The sequence below is a fragment of the Carettochelys insculpta genome, chromosome 2 (assembly GCF_033958435.1).
Source record: "Carettochelys insculpta isolate YL-2023 chromosome 2, ASM3395843v1, whole genome shotgun sequence".
Taxonomy (NCBI): domain Eukaryota; kingdom Metazoa; phylum Chordata; order Testudines; family Carettochelyidae; genus Carettochelys; species Carettochelys insculpta.
Genome location: NC_134138.1, coordinates 253,362,110 through 253,387,940, shown reverse-complemented (window position 1 = coordinate 253,387,940; position 25,831 = coordinate 253,362,110). Strand labels below are relative to the sequence as shown.

At 41.5% G+C, this 25,831-nt stretch overlaps 1 protein-coding gene across 4 annotated transcripts in view; it reads left to right on the top strand.

Annotated features, from left to right (window-relative positions):
- Positions 1 to 25,831, top strand: part of CUL2 (cullin 2) — a 107,347-nt gene that overhangs the window by 21,431 nt on the left and 60,085 nt on the right. For all 4 annotated transcript variants that reach the window (XM_074984985.1, XM_074984987.1, XM_074984988.1 and 1 more), the window contains 4 exons: positions 4,896 to 4,998; positions 8,835 to 8,929; positions 23,074 to 23,179; positions 23,602 to 23,684. In XM_074984985.1, the coding sequence (XP_074841086.1) occupies positions 4,896 to 4,998; positions 8,835 to 8,929; positions 23,074 to 23,179; positions 23,602 to 23,684 (387 nt within the window). The remainder of the gene's footprint in view (positions 1 to 4,895; positions 4,999 to 8,834; positions 8,930 to 23,073; positions 23,180 to 23,601; positions 23,685 to 25,831) is intronic.

Sequence of the window (25,831 nt, the reverse complement as noted above, 5' to 3'; positions counted from 1 at the left end):
TGTCTGCAGGAGTGGAAGGCTTTCTGAGCTTGTAGCTATCAAAAAAAAAAAATCCATATTTGAAAAGGCTTGGAATGAAAATGGGAAGAACTAAAGTCAATCTGCAGAGCCTCTTCAGATCCAGCAAAAGCCAACTTGTGGCACCTAAGTAAGGGCAAGACTCTGTATATATCAAAAATAAGCTGTCTCACACAGATCAGTAGAGGATATAAACATAGGATAAGCTCTGGAATGGCTTTAATTCTTCTTTTTGCAGCAAACTATTCACAGCTTTTTCCAGTGTGGTAGAGAGATTTTTATGAATAGCCACCTGATTGTTTGGAAACTGAGCACTTGTCCCACTGAGGCCAGGTCTACACTAGAAGATTAAGTCAAATTTATGGGTCTAAGGTCAATTTTATAAACCATCAGTGTACACCACAGTGCTTAATACGTCAGTTTTAAGGGGCTGTAAGTCTTGACTTTTGTAATGCTGAATTCCCTGGGAGTAACTCTTAAAAGTCAATTTTAAAATGGCAACCTATGTGAGTACAGACAGCTGTTACTAAAATCAGTTTCATTAGCCTCCAAAATTGTCCCACAGTGCTCCTTGATGTGTCCTTTCTGGTCATCACTTTACCTCTGCTGCTTTCCAGTAGAGCAGGAAGTAGGTGGCAGGAAGCAGTGGTCACCAGCCTGGGAATTTTGATTCAATTTCCTTTCTTCTCTGGTCAGCAAGCAAACATCTGGAGCACACCCCTGCAGCACACATAGTAGCCTTGAGTTCCCAGGATCATAAAATAGCCCAGCATGGAGCCATCAGGAAGTCTTGGACCTCATCGCAGTGTGCAGGGGAAGAAGCTATCTTCCTTCAGCTCAAAACCACCAAAAGAAGTGCCGTGTCTTATCATGGAATCTGTGCCATCCTCATGCCTCCACCCATTCTGTTCTGTCCTCTTGGTGGGGACCCAGAATGAGGGAGGGAAAGGTCATGGAGATCCCTGCCCTCTACCCCCAGGGAATCCCGCACCTGCCAAAGGCTAACACATGACAAACCATGAGCTTTAGTATCATTCTGTTTTCTCTGTACCTACCATTCTCCCATTAGGGCCCCCAAAATAAAAACATTGTAGCTTGGGAAAAAGTTTTGTTTTAGTCGACATGCTTTGAGGTCCATGTGTTGGGGTTGGGTGTGGTGGTGAGGGTTGTCACGTGGTTGGAGGGGACTTTGTAAAGGGCAAGCAAACAGGATGGGAGCGTGTGGGGTGGGGAATGATTAATACTCTTCATAATCATTCATAAATTTTGGTTCTCAAGGCATCTCTGATTTTTCAATATCTCTTTCTGTGCTTTCCTGTTTGCCCTTGTGTTTGGTTGCTTATAATTTCTTGCCAGAGCCCCTGCCTCTCATGCTGGCATGAAATTCTTCCCCTTTCCCTCATGGTCCCGAGGGCAAGGATAGTGTTTTCTTCACTGAGGCTTAAGGGGGTCAGAAAGTATCTGAACCTGGCTTTTAAATGTCCAAAGGTACATTTATCACCATTCTGCACCTGCTCAGGCTGTTGGAGAACTCCTTACTGAAGTCCACAGTCTGTGTATGGCTTCATGAGCCATGGAAGCAAAGGGTAAGCAGGGTCACCAAGAATCTCTGTGGGCATTTCCACACCTCCAGTGTTCATTTTCTGGTCTGGGAAGAAAGTTCCACTCTGGAGCCTTCTAAACAGACTAGAATTTCTAAAGATTGTGCGTCATGCACCCTTCCCAGCCACCTCATGTTGATGTTGGTTAAACAACCTTTGTGTTCTGCCAACTCCTGTAACCCCTTGCAGGTAATGTACTTCGAGGTCTGGTTGTCCAGTGCCAGGGTGGTGATGTGCATTCCATCTATGGCCCCACCTCAGTTATGGAACCCTGTGGCAGCACATCCATCCACTAAGTTGTGCACGTTTCCCAGAGTCACTGTCATTCACAGGAGAAGCTTACTGATCACATTGGCTACCTGCAGTAGTTCCCCCTTCATCGATGCACTGATAGTGCATAAGCATTACAGTCAGAATATACTGTATTGTGGTGTAGGAAGTTCTCACAAAGCAGCACACTACACACTGAAGTGCCTTGGGAGCCATGTTATTCTTTGTAATGGCTGGTGACAGTCAATGTAAAAGCAGCATGAAAATTCCCTTGTACGTTTCATCTCAGCGGAAAGTGAGGCAAAAGCAGTCGGGGATGATAACATCAGAACCACTTGCGGTGACTTTTTTTCCCCGACAAGACACTGGTATGGGCTCCTAAAATGCAATGGGTCTGCAGGAACTGTGGGAAAGGTGCCCACAATGCACTGCTGCCACAGTGAGACTTGGGCAATCTGCTGGGGACACACTAAATCAGTTTTGGACACTCAAATTTGACTTTCTAAAATTTAGTGTTAAAAAGTCAACTTCAATAACTTTGACTTCATTCCCAAATATAGACATACCCTGAGAGCATCTTTTAGGGGAGTTCACTCTGTGTGGTCCCCCAGAAGAATGGTATAATGCTGTACTTTGAGCGGTACAGCTTGTTCATGAAAACCAGCAAACTCAGGATGGGAACTCTAGTTTCTATCCCTTTGTGTCTTCCTAGTTGTTGATGCTGGCATGAGGTGGCTGTGTACTGTGGCGTTTGTATAAACATCCTGCCTTAGGCCCATGAGGACTCTGTAGGTTTACTTCTTACAACCTGGCCTCACAGCTCCCTGAAGGAAAAGGAAGCTAAAGATTCCACCAACAGATATGCATGGTGAGAGAACGCAAGTCAAAATGAGTCTCATTACCATGTAAGATCTGAACTATTAGACTAAGACAGACCTACAGTCTTGCATGGATTAAGCACATCTCTTCATGAGTGGAAAATCTTGACTATAGAATGGTCAATAAACAGAAGAATCCTGGATGCTCTGTTTTCTAGAGACACCACAGTTCTATTTTGGTGGATTCAGTTGCTTGCTTTAAGAAGGTTCATGCTTGACTCTACAGCAAAGCTGCAGTCTTTTTAGCCAGTCTACCTGGAAGTAAGCATCTCAAAGACAGCTTTTTCCACTTGTGTCCCAATAGAAGTTTTCAAGGTTTTGGAACTCTTTGTGTCAATATCAATGCAAAGATGTATTTTCCCGAGGTGAGAGAGCTATTTTTAAACTACCTGGCAAAGCTATCTCCTGTAGGCCTGTCTTTTTTTTCCTCCTTTCTTAAGCCAAGGATCTCTCTAAAATCAGGGTGCATAGAACTATTCACTGATCTGAACCCGGGGGCCTGTGGTTGTATTCTTCAATGGAGAACTTGAGGGACCTGCCCTACCATCATGCTGCTGCACCTTCTCTGTTGGGTTCCTCCTTTGTAGCCAAGCCCAGTTTGTCTGTTGACAAGTAAAAGAATAGCAGAGACAAAGTAATCTTCTTTTTTTTTTTTTCTGTGCTACAATATCCTGGGATGTGGACTACATTGGCATGTTTTTATCCTGCAAGATTAGGCAGACTGAGCTGCAAGCTGTCACATGATCCATTTTTCCATTCATCCCTGTATCACTGTTTCTCAAACTTGCGAACTGCCATGCTAGTCAATGTAGAAATTTAGCTTGGTTCTGCTATTTCTAATGATTCATCCCTATGAATCTTCAACATAATGCCAGCCACACTGTTAAATGGTGGATTTGTTTGGGCTTTTTTTGTGGGGGTTTTTTTAACCTGGATTTCCTCCAAATATTTCCTTCCTCTGTGCATACAGAAAAGAATCCTTACAAAGGTTTATGTTAATGCGATACTCCACACACAGATTACATCTCTTGGTTTTGTGAGATGCCAGGTGCCACTTAAGCCCTTTTCTGGCTTGTTTTTTAATTTCGGTATTTTTATTTTTGTCACTGGAATTTAAAACTGAGATTTATGTTTGGAAGTTTTCTTTGAAACTTTTGTATTCTCTTTTGTTTGTGTAGAATGACCAAATGACTCATCTCCTTGTATGCAACCACTGGGAGCTTCTCTTGCAGCCACAGTTTCCTGGTCAGTGACTTAGAGGGATAGTGGGCCACCAGCAGGGGTTAGACCCTGCTCCTTTCTGGAGCCACAAACACAGGAAGAGCAGGCAGTTGTCAGATAGTTGTCACCTTCCCATGGGCAGTGAAGCTTTAGCTTTGAGGTGCTGGACAGTAAATTTCTGTCAAGGGGCTTTGGGTTTCAAACCTAGACTTCGTCAACATGACAACAGATGCTGGTGCTTGGCTCACCACCATCTCTATACTGCCCCAGGTGCCCTGCTGTGCTCCTGCCCACTTCCCTCTCTAGGGCTTGCTTTTTCCCTAGCTTGCTAGGGTTGAATAAGTCGCCTGTGGAAAACTTAAGTCCCTCTTTTCACATGGTCCCAGCTAGTGAGTCTGCTTTTTTTTTCTTTTTTTTTTTTTTTTTAAATGGATTAAATATTAAAGTAGCGCAGCAGACTTATTAGTTAACATCTTTAAAAAGCAACCAGATTTTTTAGCTAGCAAGTCTCTCTTTGAAAAGCAAAAGAGAAGACAAGAATGTAAAAGAACCTTATGTGTTTCTGTTCTGTTCAGATCCAGTAAAAACTAGAAACAGTTGTAAAAGATGCTAAATTAGTCTTCGAAAATTTAGATGCTAAAGGGCCAAACTGCAGAGCACTGAAGTATTGCGCTTCTACACTTTGTTGATCAGACCATTTGTTTAGGTGTCTCAGTATGTACTTTGGCCATGGTAGCATTTAAAATATGTGCCTAAAATCTCGCTTCCAAGAAAGTGTTGTGCATATATCAGAATGACTTATTATAATTTTTTTGCATCCAAAATGTGAAAGCTATAGATCAAGCCTTGAATTTACAGAACCTGAAATATATTTCAAGAACCTTTTCAACCTTAACTTCAAATCCAGGGACATATATGCTTTGTGTGTGGCCTATCCAGAACCTCTTGGGGAGAGACTCTATACTGAAACTAAATTTTTTTTGGAAAATCACGTACGCCATTTGCACAAGGTAACTATTGCATGCCTAAAAGTTTTATCTCTGTATTTAGCAAATGCTGCATGTCCTATGTGGATGGATGGATGGATGGATAGACCTCACAGTAGCTTTCACTAGCTCTTAGAGAGAGTGTAAAATGTGGACTCAGAAGTCAAAATACATTTCAGTTTTTGAAAAGTGGTGTAACTTATTACCTTATGTTGGCTAAAGAAGATTCTAAGTGGGTTCTAGTGTGACTGGAGGATTTGAACTAAAATTATGAATAGTTTTCCAAAATGGTGGGTTTGTTTTGTTTTTGTTTTTTTTTTTAACTGTGTACACTTGACCCTCTTGAACACAGCAACCCTGGGAATTCAGAGTGTGCTGGATTAAAGATTTTGCCTAATGAGAAGAGGGACATGGGGGGTTGCTGCTGGGTTTAAGGTGGCTTGTTTATCTAGCACCCCACTCCTGAGTGCACGTAGCTCCACATCCCCTCTTCCCCAAAGCCCTGTCCCCCACCACTAGGGGAGCAGTGAGAAAAGCCTCAGAGGAAGCATTGCTGTTTTTTGCCATTCCCCCATGCAGAGCGTTGAAGAGCAGCATGAGTAGCATGGTGCTACTTCCTTCTTCTCCTTACCATGAGTATTCTGGAATTAGGGATGCCCATTCCAGTATGCCTTACTGGGGAAAATAGTTGAAAATGGGAGGACAGAGTGGAAGTACAGAATCACAAACATACAGACTCAAGTACAGTTATAATTAGATGACCAAAACTTTCAACAGACTATTTGCACTGAACATATACAAATGAGGATATGTCACCAATTCCATTTTTGTCATTGATTGACTCAGTATGTGAATTTATTTTTGTTCCAGCTTACGGTCTAAATTCAATTTCCTTGTCCCACAAATTGATCTTTATTTTTTAGGTAGTGGTACACGTATATGTCAAAAGGTTTTTGTGTAGACAAAACACGGGTGCAGGGGGCGGGCAGTGAGGTAAAGGTCTTTAACCCCCACCCCTTCCTCAGAGCTAAGCAGGTGGACGGATTAGAAACAGGATGGGAATTAATCAAAGGCTTCAGGAAAGCTAGACCACTTCATCAACATCTGCTTTCTAGCCCTGGAAACAATAAAGTTTTTCCCTTGTAAGTAGTGTAAACTATGCATAGATCTTAAGAAATTAATTTGTGATCTTTGTTTCCCTAATACAGAATAGAAATACTTTGTACCACTGTATTTTAGTTACAATGAAGACACTGAATTTCTGCAGTTCACTATTAATGAACTGTACTCGAATTAATTGAGGACAGGTTGTTTCCTCCTACTTAGTTATTTACCTTTGCTTTTACATTTGTCCTTGGAGTCAAGAAGGTGCCGGGGGGGGTGGTGGTATTTGTTTTTGTTGTTTTTACTTTACCTGTTCTGTCTGTTTATGCCATTAATACAAACAGCTACTGAATTTATAATCTTCTGTGTATCTTTGTACACACCCGCATAAGGTGACGTGCATTGGGTTTCTGGTTTTAACATTTAAAAACTACCCTGTCACATCACAGGCCATATTTTTTTAAAAACAAGCACTGAAAATAAGTGATTGTTCATTTCCTTAGAAATTTTATCTTTCTCACTAGCCTTTTTTATTCATAAGAGTGTGGAGTGGTGCCAGAAGAGCTGGAAGGGGCTAAATAAATGCAGTTTTGCAGTTGATCACTTTTTCTACATTAAAATAATAGCATTTTTAAAGTAAAATGAGGAGGGGTAAGATACTAAAAACTAAAGTATTTGGTAACTGCATTTCAGCCAAATAAGTATTTTTACATTGAGATGGTTAGAATAAGGCATCTATCTTCTGTCAAATTCAAACTAAGCAGTTAGAAATCCTAGGTGTGGTGTGTTTGAAGTGATTATTTCATAAAAATTGTCACTTCATCAGTTTAGGCCATAGTTGTTCAATTAGATTGTGGGCTAGCAGATCATACTTTAATGTCTGGGCCTTTAATTTTTGGTAATTTGACAGCAAACTATTGGATTTACAGTCTCTGAGGGTAGCGGTGTTTTGTCTATAGCTTCACAAAATACAGAGCAGTTTGTTAGCCTCCAAGGTTCTACAGAACTGCTTGTTTTTGTGCTGAATTTGCAATGATTTGTATAAAATTACTTACTCTCCACACAGGTTGAATTCTGTTTCCAGCAAAAGACTTAAGCATATGCTTAAGCCCCTGAGATTGGAAGCGTGCATGTATCTCGTGTTACTGAATTGGGGTCTTTTTGTTGAGAGTCCTGGTTAGATGAAAGGGCTTATATAAATTAGTAAATTATGCTGCTTTAACTATGCTGGCATGGGTAAAGTTGTGTGGACCTGTTGTACTGGTATACAATTTTATTATACAGATATAGCTACTTTACTTCTGGAATGGGAATAAGCACACTGGCATAAGGCACTTTTATGTACATAGAACTGTCCATATAAGAGCTTTGGGGTTTTTTTTATCAGTATAATCTCTTTGGGTAAACATCTCTCATCAAAATAAATATTCTGAAATTAGCTAAAATTTCTAAAAGTGTAGCTTATACCTACCGTTGGCTGTGTCTACACTAGCCCAAAACTTCAAAATGGCTGTGCAAATGGGCATTTCGAAGTTTACTAATGAAACACTGAAATACATATTCAGTGCCTCATGAGAATGCTCGCAGCCGTAGGACTTCGAAATTGCTGTGGCTCGCTGCTGCACGGCTCATCCAGATGGGGGTCCTTTTCAGCGCTTCATTAGTAAACTTCAAAATGGCCATTTGCATGGCCATTTTGAAGTTTTGGGCTGGTGTAGACACAACCATTATGTTAGCTTGAAAACTGTGTAGCCACAACTGTTCATTTTTTATAAAGGACTGAAAGCAAAACACCACAAATAGATGTAAGTTCTTGAAGACCTCAGAACTATGTATACACGGTGCAAAGGTGGCTGTGCTACAGTAGAACTGTAAACACTTAAAAATATTTAACATGGTTCTTCGGAGTTTATTTGGACTTTAGTATTTCTAATGTAGCAGTGAGATAAAATATCAGCCAATTAAGAGAGTCTTCTCCTGATAGGGAAGGAATTAAACATGAGAAGAAAGGATGCTAATACACTATTACTTATTCAGTGTTACCTTGTATTCTGAATGGTTTACAAGAGTGTTAATGGTCTTTGTGTGTAGCAGACCATCCACAGGCCCCACCCCTTGCAGCTCCACTGGCCAGCACATCTCTGTGGTCCCTTTGAATTCAGCCACCCCTCTCACAACTCCCGTTGGCCAGGAACAGTGAACCATGGCGACTAGGAACTGTGGAGGAATGGTGGCTGTGGTTGTCAATGTCAGCAAAATAGCTCAAGGCTCACAGTCAAATTATCTTGATGGGTGGCTCATAAGTTGGTCACCACTACTCCTGCACTTTTTCAAATGCTTGGTGACCAATTGCTTCTCCCTAAACAAGTAATTTTTCCATCATATTGTGTGTTTTTTGTTTTTTGTTTTTTTTTTTAACAAAGCAATTTTTTCCCCAACAAAAATCTTCCTATATTATAACTGGCTTGTCAAAAGCTCGATGACTTAGTTTGGCTCTTTTACAACATCACAGAGGGCAAACACTGAAGTGGAAAAATGCTGTGAATCAGTATCATAAACTTCTTAAGATGTAAGGACTGTCTCAATTTGTCCTCGTGGCTTGAAATGCACTTTTGGAATTCAGTAGTCAGTTGATGACTGTATGCTCTTGAAATATTGTGAAGTGTGTATCTTATATCTGTACAATATTTGCCATTACATTCGGAAGCAAGCATTTATGATGTAGTGTTCCTTTTTTTTCCCTTCCCCCTTCATAGCGTGTTCTGGAATCTGAAGAACAAGTACTGGTTATGTATCATAGATACTGGGAAGAATACAGTAAAGGGGCAGACTACATGGACTGTTTATACAGGTAAACTTTACCAACAAGTTTTTAAACAATGTAGCTGAAGATAACTAGAACAATAAAGTTTGGTTTGTACAGAGTTGACTAAAGAAAGCTGTAGAAAATGAGACTGCTCACCTAGTATGGTAGTTGCTTTAGCTATGTATTATATTGTGGCTAAAATCATTAATGGTTAGAGTATTATTTTATGATAGCCTGTATGAAATAGGATTGTAGTCTCAGTTATTGGTTAGTGTAATGTTTCTCAAACTGTGGCCTAATGATGATCTGCGGAACGTGCTAGCTGTCCATAGAAAGTTGTTTGGCCAAGTTGTGCCAACTCCTTTCTCTGTTTCTACATGATACGCTGCTTGTAAAGGAGGGAGTTAGTGTGTAGTTCAAAAGCTCCTCTGCTATTGGTCCAGCTTCTGTGGGTAACAACTACTAGCTTACCTACCTTCTCTCCATAGTTCACTAATGCTACCATGAGTTCAGAGAAACACAAAAAAGGTCATTATTGATCAATTTTCCTTTCTTAATGCAAATAAACCCTTGCATGCAAAACAAGATGGTTTTGAATAGCCCAGGTGTTTGGGGTAGCACTTGCACCCTGAGAGCCTAACTGATTGCCATAGCCAAAGCCATATAGAACAGGGAGGCCTCAACAATCACTGGGTTCCTTCTTCTTGTCTCTTAACTGTAAGAGGGAACATTGATACCTTCTGCATCCCTTGCTTCTAGGTATTAATCTATTATTTTAGTACCTTCTTTAGGTAGAGTAGTCAGGAAGTTAGTTTTGGAAGGTTTAATTTTTGCCCACTGACAGTTTTAAAAAAAAATGCTTTATAAGTAGCTGTTTTCTTTCATTTGTGCTGTTTTGCATGCACGGAATGAGACCCCTTAGGTTTTTTGGTCCTTTTCACCATGTTGTTCTAAGATGATATTTATTAACACTTGCGTTCTTATTCTACAGTATGTAAAAGTTTAAAGCTGACACTTTGGAAAAAAAATCAATGAGCATCAAAAGTTTGTTTAGCTGAGGACTATATCATGTTTCACTTATAATAGCGCTCTTAAATCCCGCTTCTCAAGGATTTTTGTCTCTGTTACTTGATATATCTGAAGAACTCTAGAAAAACGAACATTTTATTTTTGGTCTCTGGTATAAAGGGTGGGGTCCTGTCTGGTTTCCTACAGACTTGTTGATGGAAGATTCTAAGTTTGAAATATAAAATTGAGTTTTCAGATATGTAAAAGTCAGCTTTTAAAATTATATAAATGTACTCACTCCACATTTCCAGTTCTTTCTATTCAAAGACTTTATTTGAACTGGTGGACTTCATTCAGATAAGGGCATGACTCCTGATGTAAAGAGGCACCTAGTCAGTGTATTGAAAATGATGCATATGGAGGGAATAGGCTATAAAGCAGTGGTGTCCAAAACAAAATTTAGCGATCACTACAGCCTGCCCCCCAGCCAGGCGCCCCACCTGTTCCCTGCCATGCAAACTGCTGGTGACTCACCAGAGTCCTGCTGCCCCAAGCTGCAGGAGGAGTCACTTCCACCATGGCCGCCACGTGCTTGTCCCACCAAATGGTGGACTGGAGGGTGCTCCGTGCCTGTGGCTCTAATGAGCTGCTTCACCACAACTCGGTGGCCAGTTTGCCCTGTGGCAAATGGACAGCGTATTGGACACCACAACTATAAAGAGCTTAAAAACAAAGACACAAGTAGCTTTTCTTTTTAGTGAAAAAAGGGAGCCATTGGATGGCGCAAAGAGAGGAGGTAACTTGTCACCCCATCAGCCTAAAATGCCTGAATTCCACAAGAGCCTTAGATGTTCTGTTTTCCAAATCTTGCAGTTAGAATGTTTACAATTTGAGATTGCCTTAATGAAACTTCTTGCTTTAAAGATCTTTCTTTGCTCCAGGGGAATCCAGTGAATACAGTGTACTTATATCTCCAGAAAGCCTTTGACAAGGTTCCTCACCAAGGGCAAGGGTAAACTGTCATGGGATAAGAGGGATGGTTCTGTCATGGACTGTTAACTGGCTAAAAATTGGGAATAAATGGTCAGTTTTCAGACTGGAGAGGGATAACTAGTGGTGTGCCCTGGGTCCATACCGGGACCAATCATGCAAAATATTCATAAATCATCTGGGGAAAAAGGTAAGAGTCTGAGATGACAAAATTTATGATAGATACTAAATGTCCCAGAATAGTTAAATGCAAAGCAGACTGTGAAGAACGTGAAAAGGATCTTGCAAAAACTAGGTGACTGGGCAAAGAAAAGGCAGTTGAATTTTAACATTGATGAATTCAAAGTAATGCACATTGGAAAACATAATTCCAACTATACATATAAAATGATAGGGACTAAATTACGTGTTACCACTCAAAAACGAGATGTTGGAGTCATTGTGGATCAAAACAAAAAGCAGTCAAGTAGCACTTTAAAGACTAGCAAAATAGTTTATTAAGTGAGCTTTCATGGGACAGAAAGCTCACCTAATAAACTATTATGCTAGTCTTTAAAGTGCTACTTGACTGCTTTTTGTTTTGGTAGTGTATAGACTAGCATGGCTTCCTCTCTGTAACTATTCATTGTGGATAGTTCTCTGAAAACATCAACTCCATGTGGAACAGCAGTCAAAAAACAAACCATGTTAAGGACCATCCTATATAAATCCATGGTGCACCCAAATCTTAGATATTAAGTGCGAATGTGGTCACCTCATGTCCAAAAAAAAAAAAAAAAAAAGTGGTGGTAGAAAAGGTCCAGCAAATGGTAACAAAAATAAAGAAGGGTATGCAATGGCTGCTATACGAGATTGGATTGAAAAGGTGGAGACGTTTTTCATCTTTGAAAAGATAAGACTAAGGTGATTTGATAGGCATATAAAATCATAACGTGAAGAAACTAAATGAGGAAAAGTTGTTTGCTTTCATAACACAAAAACTAATTGAAATGAATGAGTAGTAGATTTACAACAAACAAAAGGAAGTATTTCTTCATGCAGTGCAGTCAACCTCTGAAACTTCTTGCCACAGGACATGGAGAAAACCAGGACTTCAAAAGGATTCAGAGGAGAGCTAAATAAATTCATAAATTCAGTGGCTGTTCTCCAGGATGGGTAGGAATGATGTCCCTAGCCTCTGTCAGAAGCTGGGAATGGGTGACTGGAGGGATCGCTTATGGTTTGCATGTTCTGTTGATTCCTCTGGAACATCTGGCATTGGCACTGTTGGAAGACAGGATACTGGACTAGAGGGACCTCAGGTCTGACCTACTATGGCTGCTGTTACATTCTTATGAACAAGCTAGTCAAGTTTCAGAACCCAGTCTGAAAATTCCTGTTCTTTCTCCTAACATGGATCTAAACTAAAGAGATTTTCTTGTGCCATCTCCCATCCCACTTGTTGTATTTTTAAAGTCCCTTTGGCAGTTTTACCAAATAATTTCTGTAAAAATCTATATCTTTAGTTGTTACTGGTGAAGTTCATAAGATTTTTGTGATGTCTATTCACATAAATCCTTTCTCACATCTGTTCTCTTCCTCTTTCTCCCTGCTCCCCTGAACTTGCTTCCATGGTGCTTTGTCCCCCTTTCCCTCCCTTCCACATGCTTCCCTGCCATCTTTCTCCTTTCTTCTTCAGATGTACTGAACAAGCTTTTTTCCTCGGAAACTTCTCAGTGGTATTTGGCAGCTGTGGCATCATGGGATCATCCAGTTTTCTGTAGATTTCCTGCAAGTGGTCTGCAGCAGGCTCTAAGGAGCCTCTCATCTAGGCGTTGTAATGTTGTAGCTTATGCTGTGCAGCGCCACCACGCTGCTGCCCCCACCCCCCCACACAAAGTCCTGTAGCGGCTCCATGCATGTCATTTGTTTGCTTTTGTAGAAAAATATTCAAGTTTGAGAAGCTGGCCCTGTATCCTGCCCTGTATAATGCTCTGCTTGTTCTCTCCTCCAGTGGTGCTCTGTCTTATCCAGTCATGCCCTCCCAAACCAGTAATGGAATGTCTGTGCTACCCTGCATTACTGCACAGCCAAGGCTTTCTCAGCCGTGCAGCCTGGGTTGAAAGTGGAGTTGGGTCAGAGGTGGAGATGGTTTTGGGGTAGGGAAGGAATGAATGGCAGCAGAGGTGCAGCTGCGAGCAGAGTTTGAGGACACAGGCAGTGGGGGCAAAGTCCAGCTGGGTTCTAGAGTGGAGCAATGTTTGAGGGTAGAGAGGGAGTAAGAGTGGAGCTGGGCCCAGAGGAGCGAGACTGGAAGTTTAGTGTACTGTCTCCCCGCTTGCTGAGGAGATCTGGCCCGGGTTTGCTGGCAGGGAAGGGGCCACAGTTTAGGGACCACTGTTGTACTCATGTGAAGTGAATCCGTGTCGGCAGAGTGTGCAGATGACACATAAATGTACCGTGCTTTACATATTTTGGGTCATGGGGTTTTTGTAAAAGACATGTAACAGTGGTACTACTACTTATAGGGTTAAAAATATGCTGGATTTTCTGAAATACCATATCTGAATAGTCCACCTGCAAGCAATGAGAACTAGTTTTTTAAATCAGCAGAAGTTATATTTTTATCCTTAAACTCAAAACCAGATGTTAAGGTCCAAATTTTTATTCACGTTTGCAGGCAAATATTTTGGGCCTGAAAAATTGTTCCAGCTGAGAGAGAATTTTTATATCCATATTGTATCATTTAAGCATTTGAAATAAAAATTGCTGTAACTTTGACTCAGGGTATAAAATCCCACTAAATAGTTTAGCCTGTTTTCGTACAAGTTTTGTAATGTTTTTCTCCATCTTACACAAATAAAATAAGAGGTTATCCAACAACTTTTTAGCACAACGAAACAAGTAGTCCTATAGCACTTTAAAAACTAACACTTTTATTAGGAAGTGAGCTTTACTGGGAAAACGCACTTCATAATCTGGTTTGCGCTTCATGGTTTCCAAAATAATTTATTGAAATAAGAACACTTTGTGTAACAATACATTCCTAATTTTTTTCCCCACCCTATTTTGGCCAGTTGGCATCAGAACACCAGGTTTGGACTTGTTGATATACTGGTTACCTAAGTATCCGTTGAACATGTGTGCAATGTTGAATAACTCAGTTGATGGCAATGCTTTTACCGTGCAAAAGTGAAGCAGATTTTTCTCCCCCTGACGCTGGTGTGGGCTTGTGCTGTAGCTAGTTTTGCTAATAAGAGCTTGGATTATTAATTTGTGGTCATGTTTTCAGCTAGTTCTGCGGAAAATGTGAAAAGATTATATAAATCTTAATTTCATGTGGAAACTAAATAGAATCTTAAAAATGCATGTTAATGAAACTTACGTAAAAAAACAAAATTCCAGCGGCAGACTGCACTCATCTTTAATTCAATTACAAGCAAAACCTATTGAAGTGTTACTCATAGTTGCACAGAGGTGTATTACAGAGCAGTACCATTTGTATGAAATAGTACGGTAATATCCATACTTAAGATGGCACAGTACTTCTCTGGCTGCATCTATATTATGAGATAAAATCGAGTTGAAGTCAGTTAGCTTGAATTTTCCAAGTGCCTGTCCTCACTGAAAATTCTATTAGCTTGATATATGGACCGCTAAAATCAACATAATATCAAAATCCTAAAATCATAGAAGCTTGATGGGTGTAGTGTTCAGTTCAAACTTAAAATCCCAGATGAAGGGTGGTGAGGATGCAGCACATCTTAAAACTGAATTCATTAGCCTCCACAGATGTCTCGTATGTGCCCCATGGTTCTTCTCTCTGGCCTCTTACATCTCCACCACTCTCAGGTGCGGAGGAATTAAACAACAGGCAGACAGTTTCAATTAGGCTCCTGGAAGCCCATGGCTGCAGGGTCATGAGAGGCTGAAAAATCTTTTCTTTTTCTTTGCTAGTAGTGCAGCTGTGGGGTCTGTGGTTCTGTGTATACCCCTGTTAACTGCCTTTTTTTCTGCACTGCCTGGCGCCAGCCGCTGGCTCCCATGCCCTATGTCAGCTAGGCTGCGGGTGGGGGTCACCCTTGTCTGGTAGGATAAGAAACTTCTTTTCAGCCGTTTACATGTTGTCCTAACCCCGACATCTCCCTTTCTCCCCCACCCCCCCTACCCTGGAGGCAACACACAGCATGGAACTTTTCCATGCCCAGCCACATCACATGGCTTGACCCCAAACCAATAAAAAGATGTGCTGTGCAAGGTGCCAGGCAGCTAGCATTCAGTGACATTCATGATTTTTGGGGGCTGGCTGTAGCCAGGGGTCTTGTAGCTGCCCAAGGGACGTCTCCCTCTGCTGTTATGATTTTTGAGGCTGGCTGTAGCAGGGGGTCTTTTAGCTGTCTGGAGGATGTCTTCCTCGGCTGTCATGATTTTTGGGGGCTGGCTGTAGTCTGAGTTCTTTTAGGCAGCTGTGGGAAGTCTCCCTCAGCAGTCATGTTTTCAGGGCTGGCTGTAGCCAGGGATCTTTTAGCGCCCCCTTCCCCCACCACAGCCATATATGTTAATGAAGGCAATGTATTAGCTATACAGTTACCACATTTGTCAAAGTAAGGCTTGCAGCCGGGAATATTCTTGTCCTAAGGGTCTCTTTTTTCCCAGGTCCGAAGCTGGCTGTAGTCTGGGGTCTTTCAGCTGCCCTGAGCCATAACTGTGAATGGTTCATTTGAGTTACAGTGTAGCACCCATATCTACTTAAACGCTTAACATGTCAGGGGAAAGAGGGGAATGAAATGTGGGAAGATGTCGTCATATACTCACATCTACTTAGGGGGTTCCCACTTACTGGAATCAAACTGAACAATGAAGGTTGTGCAGCCAGATGTGTGTGCTATTTTGTGGAGATGAAAACTGGCTACGTTTGTCTGTGTGCCAGTCACAGTAAATGCTTTCTAGGATTTTGAATGGTCATCCATGCACTTTGTACAGCAGAAAAGCAAAATGCTGGGCTGAATAGACCTACATATTGTCTAATTCATGTGTAATTCGAAAGATCAGTATAGAGCCCATAAAGTGTGTTTGTGTATTAAAATTATATCCGCTGCTCTCTTCAAGCTTTGTACTCTTTTTTTGTTAATGCTGAAAACCCAATATAGCTTACGCTGATACAGATTCTTTCCTTTCTCACCTGTCACAAGAATGGTTGTTCTTGGATACTAGTTAGTTGTATACTGAAGCATAGTTTCAATAGTGGAATTAAATAGGTAGAACTTGGTTAATGAGAGCTTCCAGAGCTTTCATTAATTAAGAATTAAATAACCTAATTTGACTTGCAGAGCCCAGACTTTATTTACAGGGATAGTACGGGGGAGGTGTGAGGATTTTTTTAAGCATGCAAGCTGGGATACATGGGATTCCATAATACTACATTTTAGCCTTGCTGTTCACAGTAGAGCTTTAAAGTAGGAGTATACTACATTTTTTTTAGTAAGGTGGAATTTTTTATATAATACTTACAAATGGATATCACGGATACAAAATAAGGATTCAAATCTGCCCTGTTGAATATATGCAACATGAGATGTGACGTGGCTCATTAGTGGACAGAATGGGAGTGGGCAAGGGCTAGGAGTTGACAGTATAACCTGTTGCTATCCTGCCAGTTCGCTTGCATCAAGCTTTTTTAGTACCCTTTTACTTCTCACAGGCAGTAAGTCAAGAAGGAAGAGATGAAGCAAAATTCTGATCATGAATTGTACAAATCATCCCAAATAGCAAAACTTGCAAAGAATATGTTAAAATACATTAATTAGCAATGAAAACTAGTTAGATATGTAGATAACCAAGTATGCCTCCTTAAAAGTCAGTTTGACTGTATTTAGTTCATAATCCAATTGCATGTACACTAAAAATTCACAAGATCGTATACTTTTGTCTACCAAGTGATCGTTAATCATGTAATAGCTTCACGCATTAGTGTTGTCCCTCCATCTTCCCATTTCTTTCCTTTCTGATACCCCTGCTTCTTAAAGAGAGAGATGCTAATTTGTCTGCACATATTGGAGCTAAATACATATACCATTTTAGGTTTAAGAGTAGTAGATTGAAATTCTAGGAGACTAGATGTACATTAATAGAGGGCGGATCACATAACAGTAAAGCATAATGACTCTTACAGAGGTCTTGCTTCTGTTTAAAGGGTTAGTGTCATATCATATCAACTTTGGCTCAGATAGTCCACTGAACAGTCTCAGGTTATGTAATCTGAGAGACGTATTTTTATATATTTTAAAAATTCTTTTAACTAATCCTTCCACTTACCACCTAGTACTGTGCATTTTTACAACACAAACTTTGCAGCTCTGAAAGGGCTATTTTAACTTAAAAAAACAAAACAAAACTGTGTATTTGTATGTGATGCCCAAACTTAAAGGTATGTCCTCTGAAGCATCATTTGTATTAAGTTTGTGGTAGTGATGGTTTGGTTTTGGTATGGTTTGGTCTGTTTGTCTTTGAAGCATGTGATTACTTTCCACTGGAACTGCTTTTATAATGACAAAAATATAACTGTGGTGTTCTTAAGAACTCCCTTTTAAAGAATCATGTAAGGTATTTTCTGCAGTACCCCAAAACTCCACTTCTTTATTTCTTATGTTGCAACTTAGTGATCCTAGCATCAATCCAGCTTTTGCAATTAATCCGTTTATCAACAAAGATTGAGCGATAATGACTGCTTTATTTCTTCTCATACTGGTTTGGATCTGAGGTAGTAGTGTAACTGAAATAATTCATAAAAATCTGTTCTGTAAAGTTTGTATAATGTCAGTTTCGCAAATATCCAGGTTTGCTTTATAAGAATTGATCAAAGTCAAAACAGCTATTTGTGAGACCAGGAACATGTTTTTAAGTCAAAACTATAATAATTGTTCCTTCTGGTCTAACCTCTTACATAACAGAGGCCATGGAATTTCATTTTCTGTGTCCAGATCATAACCTGTGGTTGAGGTGTAGAGCATATCTCTTAGCAAGATCTCCAGTCTTCATTTAAAGGCTTCAAATGATTGAGAATCCATCAGTCTTTGAACCCTTTCAGTTTAACACACATTTGATTTGTGAATTTTGCAACTGGGTAGTAAGTCCCAGTAGGTCTTCACAGTGCTGTACATAGGGGTAAAGCTAGCTCCCTGTTACTGCTCTGTCCCCATCTGGTAAATTCAAAGACCACGTTAGCTAGCCCTTTTGGCCCTTGACTGCACCCTAAGCTCATGCTTTATTGATTATCAAACAGGATCTCCAAATACTTTTTACAGTCACTACTTCCTTAGATACAGTCTTCCAATCAGGTTTGGCATCTCCGGCATATACCATATATTTGGTGGGTCAGGAAATCTTCAAGTACAGGTTTGTGTATTTTTAGTTGAGGTGTTCTGAGTGCAATGTTTTTCCTTGGCAGAGTTTTTGATGAATGCTGATGTCTACATAAATGTACAACAAAAGATGACTGTTGCACACATCACACTTCACTACACCTGAGGAATCAGAAATCAGATTAAATTTTATCACCGGTGTGATGCTGTGGCAGAAAGGGCTAACGTAAGCCTTATATATGTTGAGAGTTGAATCTGAAATAAGGAGTAGGGTGCAGTGTTCCCTCTAATATTTGTCTATATGCAGAGTGAATTTTGTTATGTGCATCAGTATGGAGATGGGTCACACATCTGCATATTGGCGCACATAAAACTCATTCCACATGTGGACCATCGGTAAGGGGGTGAGTTTGAAGTGTGTGAGGAGGACTCAGATTGTGGGGGATGAGAGCTCTGGGTGGGGATGCAGGTTCTGAGGTGTGGTTAGGGATGAGGGTTTGGAGTGTAGGAGAGGGGTCTGAGCTGGGGCAGAGCATTGGAATGAGGGCTATGGCTGGGGGTGCTGGATTTGGGGGCTGGGAATCAGGAGTTTTGTGTACAGGCTCCCCCACCAGGAGAGCTCCCCCAGGTATGTCACCACTGCACCTCCAGACCGGGTGAGTTGTTCCTCCCTGCCAGCTGTGGCAGCTCCGGTGAGGCTGGACTGAGCTGGACAAGGGGCACATTTTGGCTATGGCTTCAGGGGACGGCAGTTGGAGGACTTGGAGAAAGTGCCTTTGCTTTGGCTGTGGCAGCTCCCTGCTGGGACTCGAGGGACACCCCTTTCCTCTGGCCCCAGCAGGGACCTGTGTGGCTGCAGGTGAGGCATGTTGTTCTGGCCATAGCTGCTCTATCTGTGGCAGACCTGAGATCTGTATGGGCTTATTAGGCATCTGCGTGGCCAGGCCACTTAGAGGGATCTGAGGTAGGGGAGTGACAGTATCTCTATATTTGGCACTGGTGTAACTGCTAGTGGAATATAGTTTCTACCTGTGGTGTTGTAAAGTCACAAAGGATGTTGACAAATTGAAGAGGATTCAAAGAACAGCCAGAAGAATGTTTAAATGATAATGAAACTTGACTTATAGCATCAGAGAGGTAGCCATGTTTGTCTGTGTCTTCAAAAACAGCAAGGTGCCACAGGACTTGTTTTTGACTTCCAGTGAAAGAATCAAGAAGATCAATCTCTTTAGCTTAAAGAAGATAAGCGCCGAAATGGGGAGCAACATTTTGGAAAGAGCTTTCCAATCTAACAGACAAAAGTAAAACAAGTGCCAAAGGCTGACAGTTGGGCAAATTCAGGGTAGGAATCAGGCATAACATTTTTAACTGCAATGGTACATGGGATTGCTAGTTGGTGGCAAGGGTTTTTAATGAGTCTATTCAGGTATAGTAATCTATGATTGGAGAATAGATGTCAGAGGGAGGAGGAGAGGGAAGGTTATCTGGACAATTACAGACATGTTAGTGTAATTGCAGTAGTATGGAAAACTAGAACCAATGATGAGAAAAATTAAAAACTGATGGAGGTAAATGGCAAAGGGAATGCAATGCACTATAGGAACATGGGTTTACCTATGCTAGATTGTGCCAGACTAGCATGATTTTTCTTCTTTGAAGAAATAATATAAGGAAAATTAAATATATCTAAGTGAGCTTCAGTAAAACATTGGACAAGATACCAAATAGTGAATTAGTAGTTGAATTAAAGAAGCTGCCAATTAGCACAAGAACTGTAGTTGGATAGAGAACTGGCTCATGGAGAGAAGGGAAGGGTGGTGTTTAAGTGAAATTTAGGTTTGGAGGGAGGTTACTGCTGGACTTGACAGGGGAGCTGCTTCCTTCTGTGTGACCTAGGGGTGGCGAGAGACAGTAGTGGCAGCTGGAGCTCAGCTCTAAGTGGCACCTTCCTTCCCCACTGTGGCCTGGCAATGTCATCTGTTCCTCGCTCCTCGCCTCGCCCATGGCCTGGGGCAGCCCAGCTCCCCTCCACCTCTTTTACTGCCCCATTGGAGCCACTCAATGCAGACTGCCCCAAGCCTTTGTGGCTAGCAGACAGACCAGGACAAGGGGGAGGGGTGGAGATTGGAACAGGGAGGGGTGGGGCTGGGGATTGGCCCTGGGCTGGGGACGTGACTCCCCGACCCATCAGGAGGAAGACAGGCGGAGGTGTGGGGGGTTGCCAAGCATAGCAAGCGTGGGGCACAGCCCTTTGTTGTTATAAAATAAATGAATTAGAATATAATTATTACACTTGTATTCCAGTGTGTAGTGTACATACAGAGCAGTAAACAAGTAATTGTGGGAATGAAAATTTTGTTTTGACTGACTTTGCAACTGGTTTTTATGTAGCCTCCTGTAAAACTAGGCAGAGAACTAAATGAGTTGATGTACCCACAGGAATGTGGGTATCCTTGGTTGAGAGCCATTGGTTTAGTCTTTTTGGATGGCAGAGAGCAGATGTGATTGGTGTTTATTTCCCTAATGCTTTTGTAAAAAGCAATGAGGGTGAAGAACTATTTAAGCTAAAGGAAAATGTTAGCATGAGGACAAACAGGAATTAACTGTCGGGGAGCAAATTCAGATTGGACATAAGAAATTTTCCAACTATCAGAGGAGCGAGGTTCTGGAACAGCTCTTCCAGGAGTTGGGTGGCACACACCATACTTAATTTTAAAAGAATGGTTTCTTAAGGTGCTGGAGAGGAAGCCTTAGCAGCCCAGGGTGACACTTTGGCTTTGTGTGTTGAGTTCCTAAGGCTCATGCCTTAGATGTACAGTTGGTCACTAGCACATGGCCCACTGTGTCCCTCAAGTGTGTTCTGGGGTGTGGTAATTCCTCGTCTTTCCCTGAAGTAAGCAGGAGGGCCAGGGGCTGGAAATGGGACACTTGGTCATGTGGAGCTAGTGCTCTGAATGGGTACTGAGCATGCTTACCTGGCTGGTTCTTGCTGACTGATGACTCTGTGTGGGGTTCAGAAGGAATGCTTCCCCCAATAAGTTTGTTAGTGACCTTGGAGGTTTTTCACCTTCCTCTATAGCAAGAAGTGCAGATCTTTTGCTGGGATTATCTGGGTGTATCTCTCTGAATTGTTTTCCTGATATTGGTATATCTTGATCCTTCCTGTTCTCTGCTTGTGGCACATAATTGTTCAGTCCCCTATGAGCCATAACACTTTGGTCTAATTTTAGTTGTTGGGATTTAGTATGCAGGTACTCTCTTATTCAAAAAGTGAGATTAGTAGAATCCTGAATATTTGCTGTGTATCCATGGACCATTTTTACGGATAGTGGAGCAAATGTGGATACCCACCAAATGTGGTTACCCTAGCCACCAGGTTTGGGGAGGAGGGGTGCCAAGTAGGCCCACCACTGCTGGTGGAGGCAGGAGGCTACAGGCCAAACAACCCTCCCCGCATGAGGGGCCCAGTGCCAGCCCTGCCTAGTGAACCTTGACCTGTAGGGGGTCTGGCTTGGGGAGATATGGCACCTGCTCCTCACTTGCAGTTTTGACACTACAAGCTGATACAGTTGGGAGCCTGTGTGGGTGGGGTGGAGGCAGGTGATTTCCTGAAGCTGGCACCCTTCTCCCCTCCTGGAAAAGTAGAAAACTGTCCCACTCTGAGACAGGAGGACCTGGCTCTGCAGAGCTGAAGCTATGGTGGAGGTGGGGCTAGTGCCCTGGAGCAGGCAGGGGGCAATACCGTGGGCAGGTGCACCTGTCCCTAGTTCTCCTAGCCTCTGGGCACTGAGCCCATTCCTGGGGGGAAGTGGGGGCTGGTATGCCACCAGAGCATCCTGCAGGGCAGGTGGTTTGGTGCCAACACTAATGGTGCTTGGAATGTGGTGTTGAGTTGGGGCAGCCTAGGGGGTGGGAGACTGCAGTGTGCTTGGGACTGGCAGCCACCTGTCGGTGGCTGGGGCTTGGTGGCAGGTCAGAATTGAGTGTCCAGCACTTACTCTCTGCACCACATCCTACCCAGCAACCTGAGCTCCTGGGGCAGCCCCAGTATTCCTACCATGCAGTTCAGCCCAGCAGCTCTGGCTGCACTCCCAGTGTGCCAATTCTTGGGAAGTAGGGCCCACCACTCCCACGGGGATTGGAGTGGGCAGGGCACCCATGATGTACCCTTTCACTCCTCTCTGATATGATAAAAGCTGCTTGCTGCCACTGGGTAGTGAGGCTCAGAGGCCCTCGGCGGTGGCGGCAGCAGCAGCACATAATGCAACATCCATTTCTTCCTCCTCCCCACTCCCACTCAAGACCCTGCTCCCACACTGCCCCTTACTCTCCAGTGCCTGATCTCCTGCTGCGTCTTTCCTGCAAGACCCTGCACCTGCTCGCTCATCTGTGCTCACTACCTCCTCCCCGCTAGATGGCTTGCTGCTGCAGGTGCGGATGCAGATGAAGGTAAAATCCAGCTAGCTGATTGGATCAAGGTTTGAGTGTGGCAGATGTAGATTGTCTGCAGATTGACACTTTGGAATTCATGTTGGGCTCTGTAGTTCAGATAACATGGTGATCCCTTCTAGCCATAAATTTCAAGTCTGTGGCATTGCAATAGCCTTTCAAGGGTTGTGCTAATTTTCCCTCACTGGCAATTTTACAATTAAAATATACTTAGTTCAAAGAATGAATTCAGGGCAAGTCCTGCAGCCTTTGTTTTTATACAACAGGTCTTATCTTATGGAATGCTGTCATTTTCAAAATTATTTGTAATTTGATTATGTAGTTACAAAATTTATTGAAGTATTTAGCATCTCACTTGGTTTTATGCCCTGGGATTTGATTGGAATGTTTTTGTTGCCGTAGGTACCTTAACACACAGTTTATTAAGAAGAACAAATTAACTGAAGCTGATCTTCAGTATGGCTATGGAGGTGTGGATATAAGTGAACCTTTGATGGAAATAGGCGAGGCAAGTACCTCTGAATATAGTTTTTGTGAGGTGACCATAAAGTGTACATAAAAATGTATAATTCAACTGTGTTTATTTAAATTTTAATGATACACATTTGATTTGCACTGGGAGTGTTGCAAGTATTTAGAACTCTAAAAAAAAAAATCACTTTTAAGACATTTTACAGAGACTTGTTACTGCTGGATCTGAAAAGCAAAATTTAATGAGTGGAACCTGTGGGTGAGAGAAACCGATGTGTGTCCGGATCTGGGTAAAATACTGTTGATCAAGCAGACATGGAATTAGTCAAACAAAAGAATTGAGAATGAACATCAGTACTGGGAAGGATGATAATTCCTGCCCGGATTGTGGTTTAGTTTGTATATTTTTAAACTGCACTAACTATGGGATAACTGTTCTTTGTGTTTGTATCTTGATAGCTAGCACTTGATATGTGGAGGAAATTAATGATTGAGCCACTGCAAGCCATCCTTATTCGAATGCTCCTCCGAGAAATCAAAAAGTGAGTGCTTTCATGGTTTTTTTTATTGGTGTTTCTAACCTGGTCTAATTCTTAATTTGTTGCTTTGGAGAAGGCTGTGAATTCATTGGACTTCAGCTAAGCTGCTGTTTACTTTAGTATCAGCCAATTCTGACCATACTGTGCCAAAAGCTGCAGCTATTGAAAACATGAACATTTTATTTTAGCACAAATAGAATTTGAGTTGAAAAAATTAATTCTCTATAATTAGTGCTGGAAGAATTTTGATTTTGTTTGGAAATTCAGTTGGCAGAGCTGTAGCTCATGAGGGAGGCCACCCCCTTGTTGAATGGCTCTAACCTGTGGTTGGCCCCCACGCTCCAGGATGGTGTGTTAGTGAGTGGAACCATGCCAGTGGGACTGCAGAAGTTCCCTGAGCAGATATGAAGCTGGATTCATGCTGGTAAAAAGTATGTGGGAGGTTGCACTGCTGGCTATAACTGATGGATATTTTTTCACCTTTTTCACTGTGTCAGGTGACATAGATATTGACTAAGGACTAACACTTCAAATAGTGGCAATGTTTTTAGTACCTAGGACTTGAAACTAAAACTCTGATTGGTCTTCTAATGCTGAGTTGAAGAGAAATCTTGAGCTAGACAGTATTTATGCCTGATTTTAGCTGCATAATGGGGATTTGTACCTACTGCACGTAAGGAAGAGTGTTGCGAAGGTTAGTATTTTTGTACTGGTTGAAAATAGTCAAATTACCCACTCTAATGGGTTAATAGTATATCAATAACTATTAGTATTTTTATTTCTACTCCTTTCAAATGGATTTTATGCAAGCGTGTTATAGGCAGATAATATATCCTTCTGTAACATGACTTCTGAAGTCAGCAGTACTCAACCTAATTAAATATACTGCTTCTGGACCCAATATGAACAGTGATTCAAAGATAAATTGGTTGTTAAGTAACAATCATATCTTAACTCTTTTGAGTCTTGTGAACAAGAGTAATAAGGTTATACCCCTCTGTAGTACAGAAGTTTGTTTAGTTACACTAAGCATGAGCAGCATGGATTCTCATCTAGACTCTTTATTAGCTGACATGAATGTGTCATGTTACTGAGACAGAGGGCCTGATCAATGAAAATTGGGTATCTCTTAGGAAAAAGATTGACACTCTCGCTAGAGGGGACTGTTTGTCAGCCATAAAGCATCACTTTCGGTGGCTGTGAAAATGATCACATTGCTTCACAGTGGAAATCAGCTAGTTATGGACCTGATCCAAAGACTGTTGTTCATAGTGGAGACCTTGCATTTGTTTCAGCGGGCTTTTGATTGGGGCCCGTAAGAGAGTGGGACAGGCTGGTCAATTAATTGAAAGATATTGTGAAAGTTGTGTGCCTTTCAGGCTCTATGAAGCATTATTGTCTAATAGTTCACCTAGTTGCTCTTTTCTGTGCTGCCCCAGGCACTGCTGGAGGAAGTCATTTTACATATGTTCCTTAGTGTCATCATCTGTAAAATAAAGGTCATCACTTTTCTTCCTAAAACAGTTTATATATAACGAAGTGCACTATTCCAGAGAGAAGGAGTTATTACAGTTACAAAGAACCAAACAGTACAGTGGCTGCTGGCAGAATCTTTACAATTTTGCCTTAGCTGAAATAAGCTCAAATACTACTCTAATGTATCTTCTGTAATAACAAGCAATATTACAAGCAATTAATCAAACAGGTATAAAGAGTTCAGTGGCACCAACAGTAGCTGACTTTTAGAATCAAGTTTAGGAGTGCAGGGATTGCACAGTATCTTTGTAGCAAGAAAAAATGTTAAATTACATCTCATGCACAAATATTTAAAGTAATGAATATTACATGGAGTGGATGGAACGTGGAACAATATAAAAAGTTACATTAATACTTTTCATGTAGAGTATGCAAGTCTCAACATAAAACTGAATTCTATTTCATGTAATTGTTTCTCAGTCCACTAGAGTGTGTTGTGCATTTTTTTTTAGTTTTGTTTTTGTAATGCCTATTAGTAAATAGAAGGGGAGTTACAGCTCATATAATTTGAATTTGTAATGCATAACACAATGTAAAATGAGTACATAAATATATCTCAGTGGCTGGAGCCTTGTTGGTCAGAGGATATTAGAGAGACAAGGTGGGTGAGATGT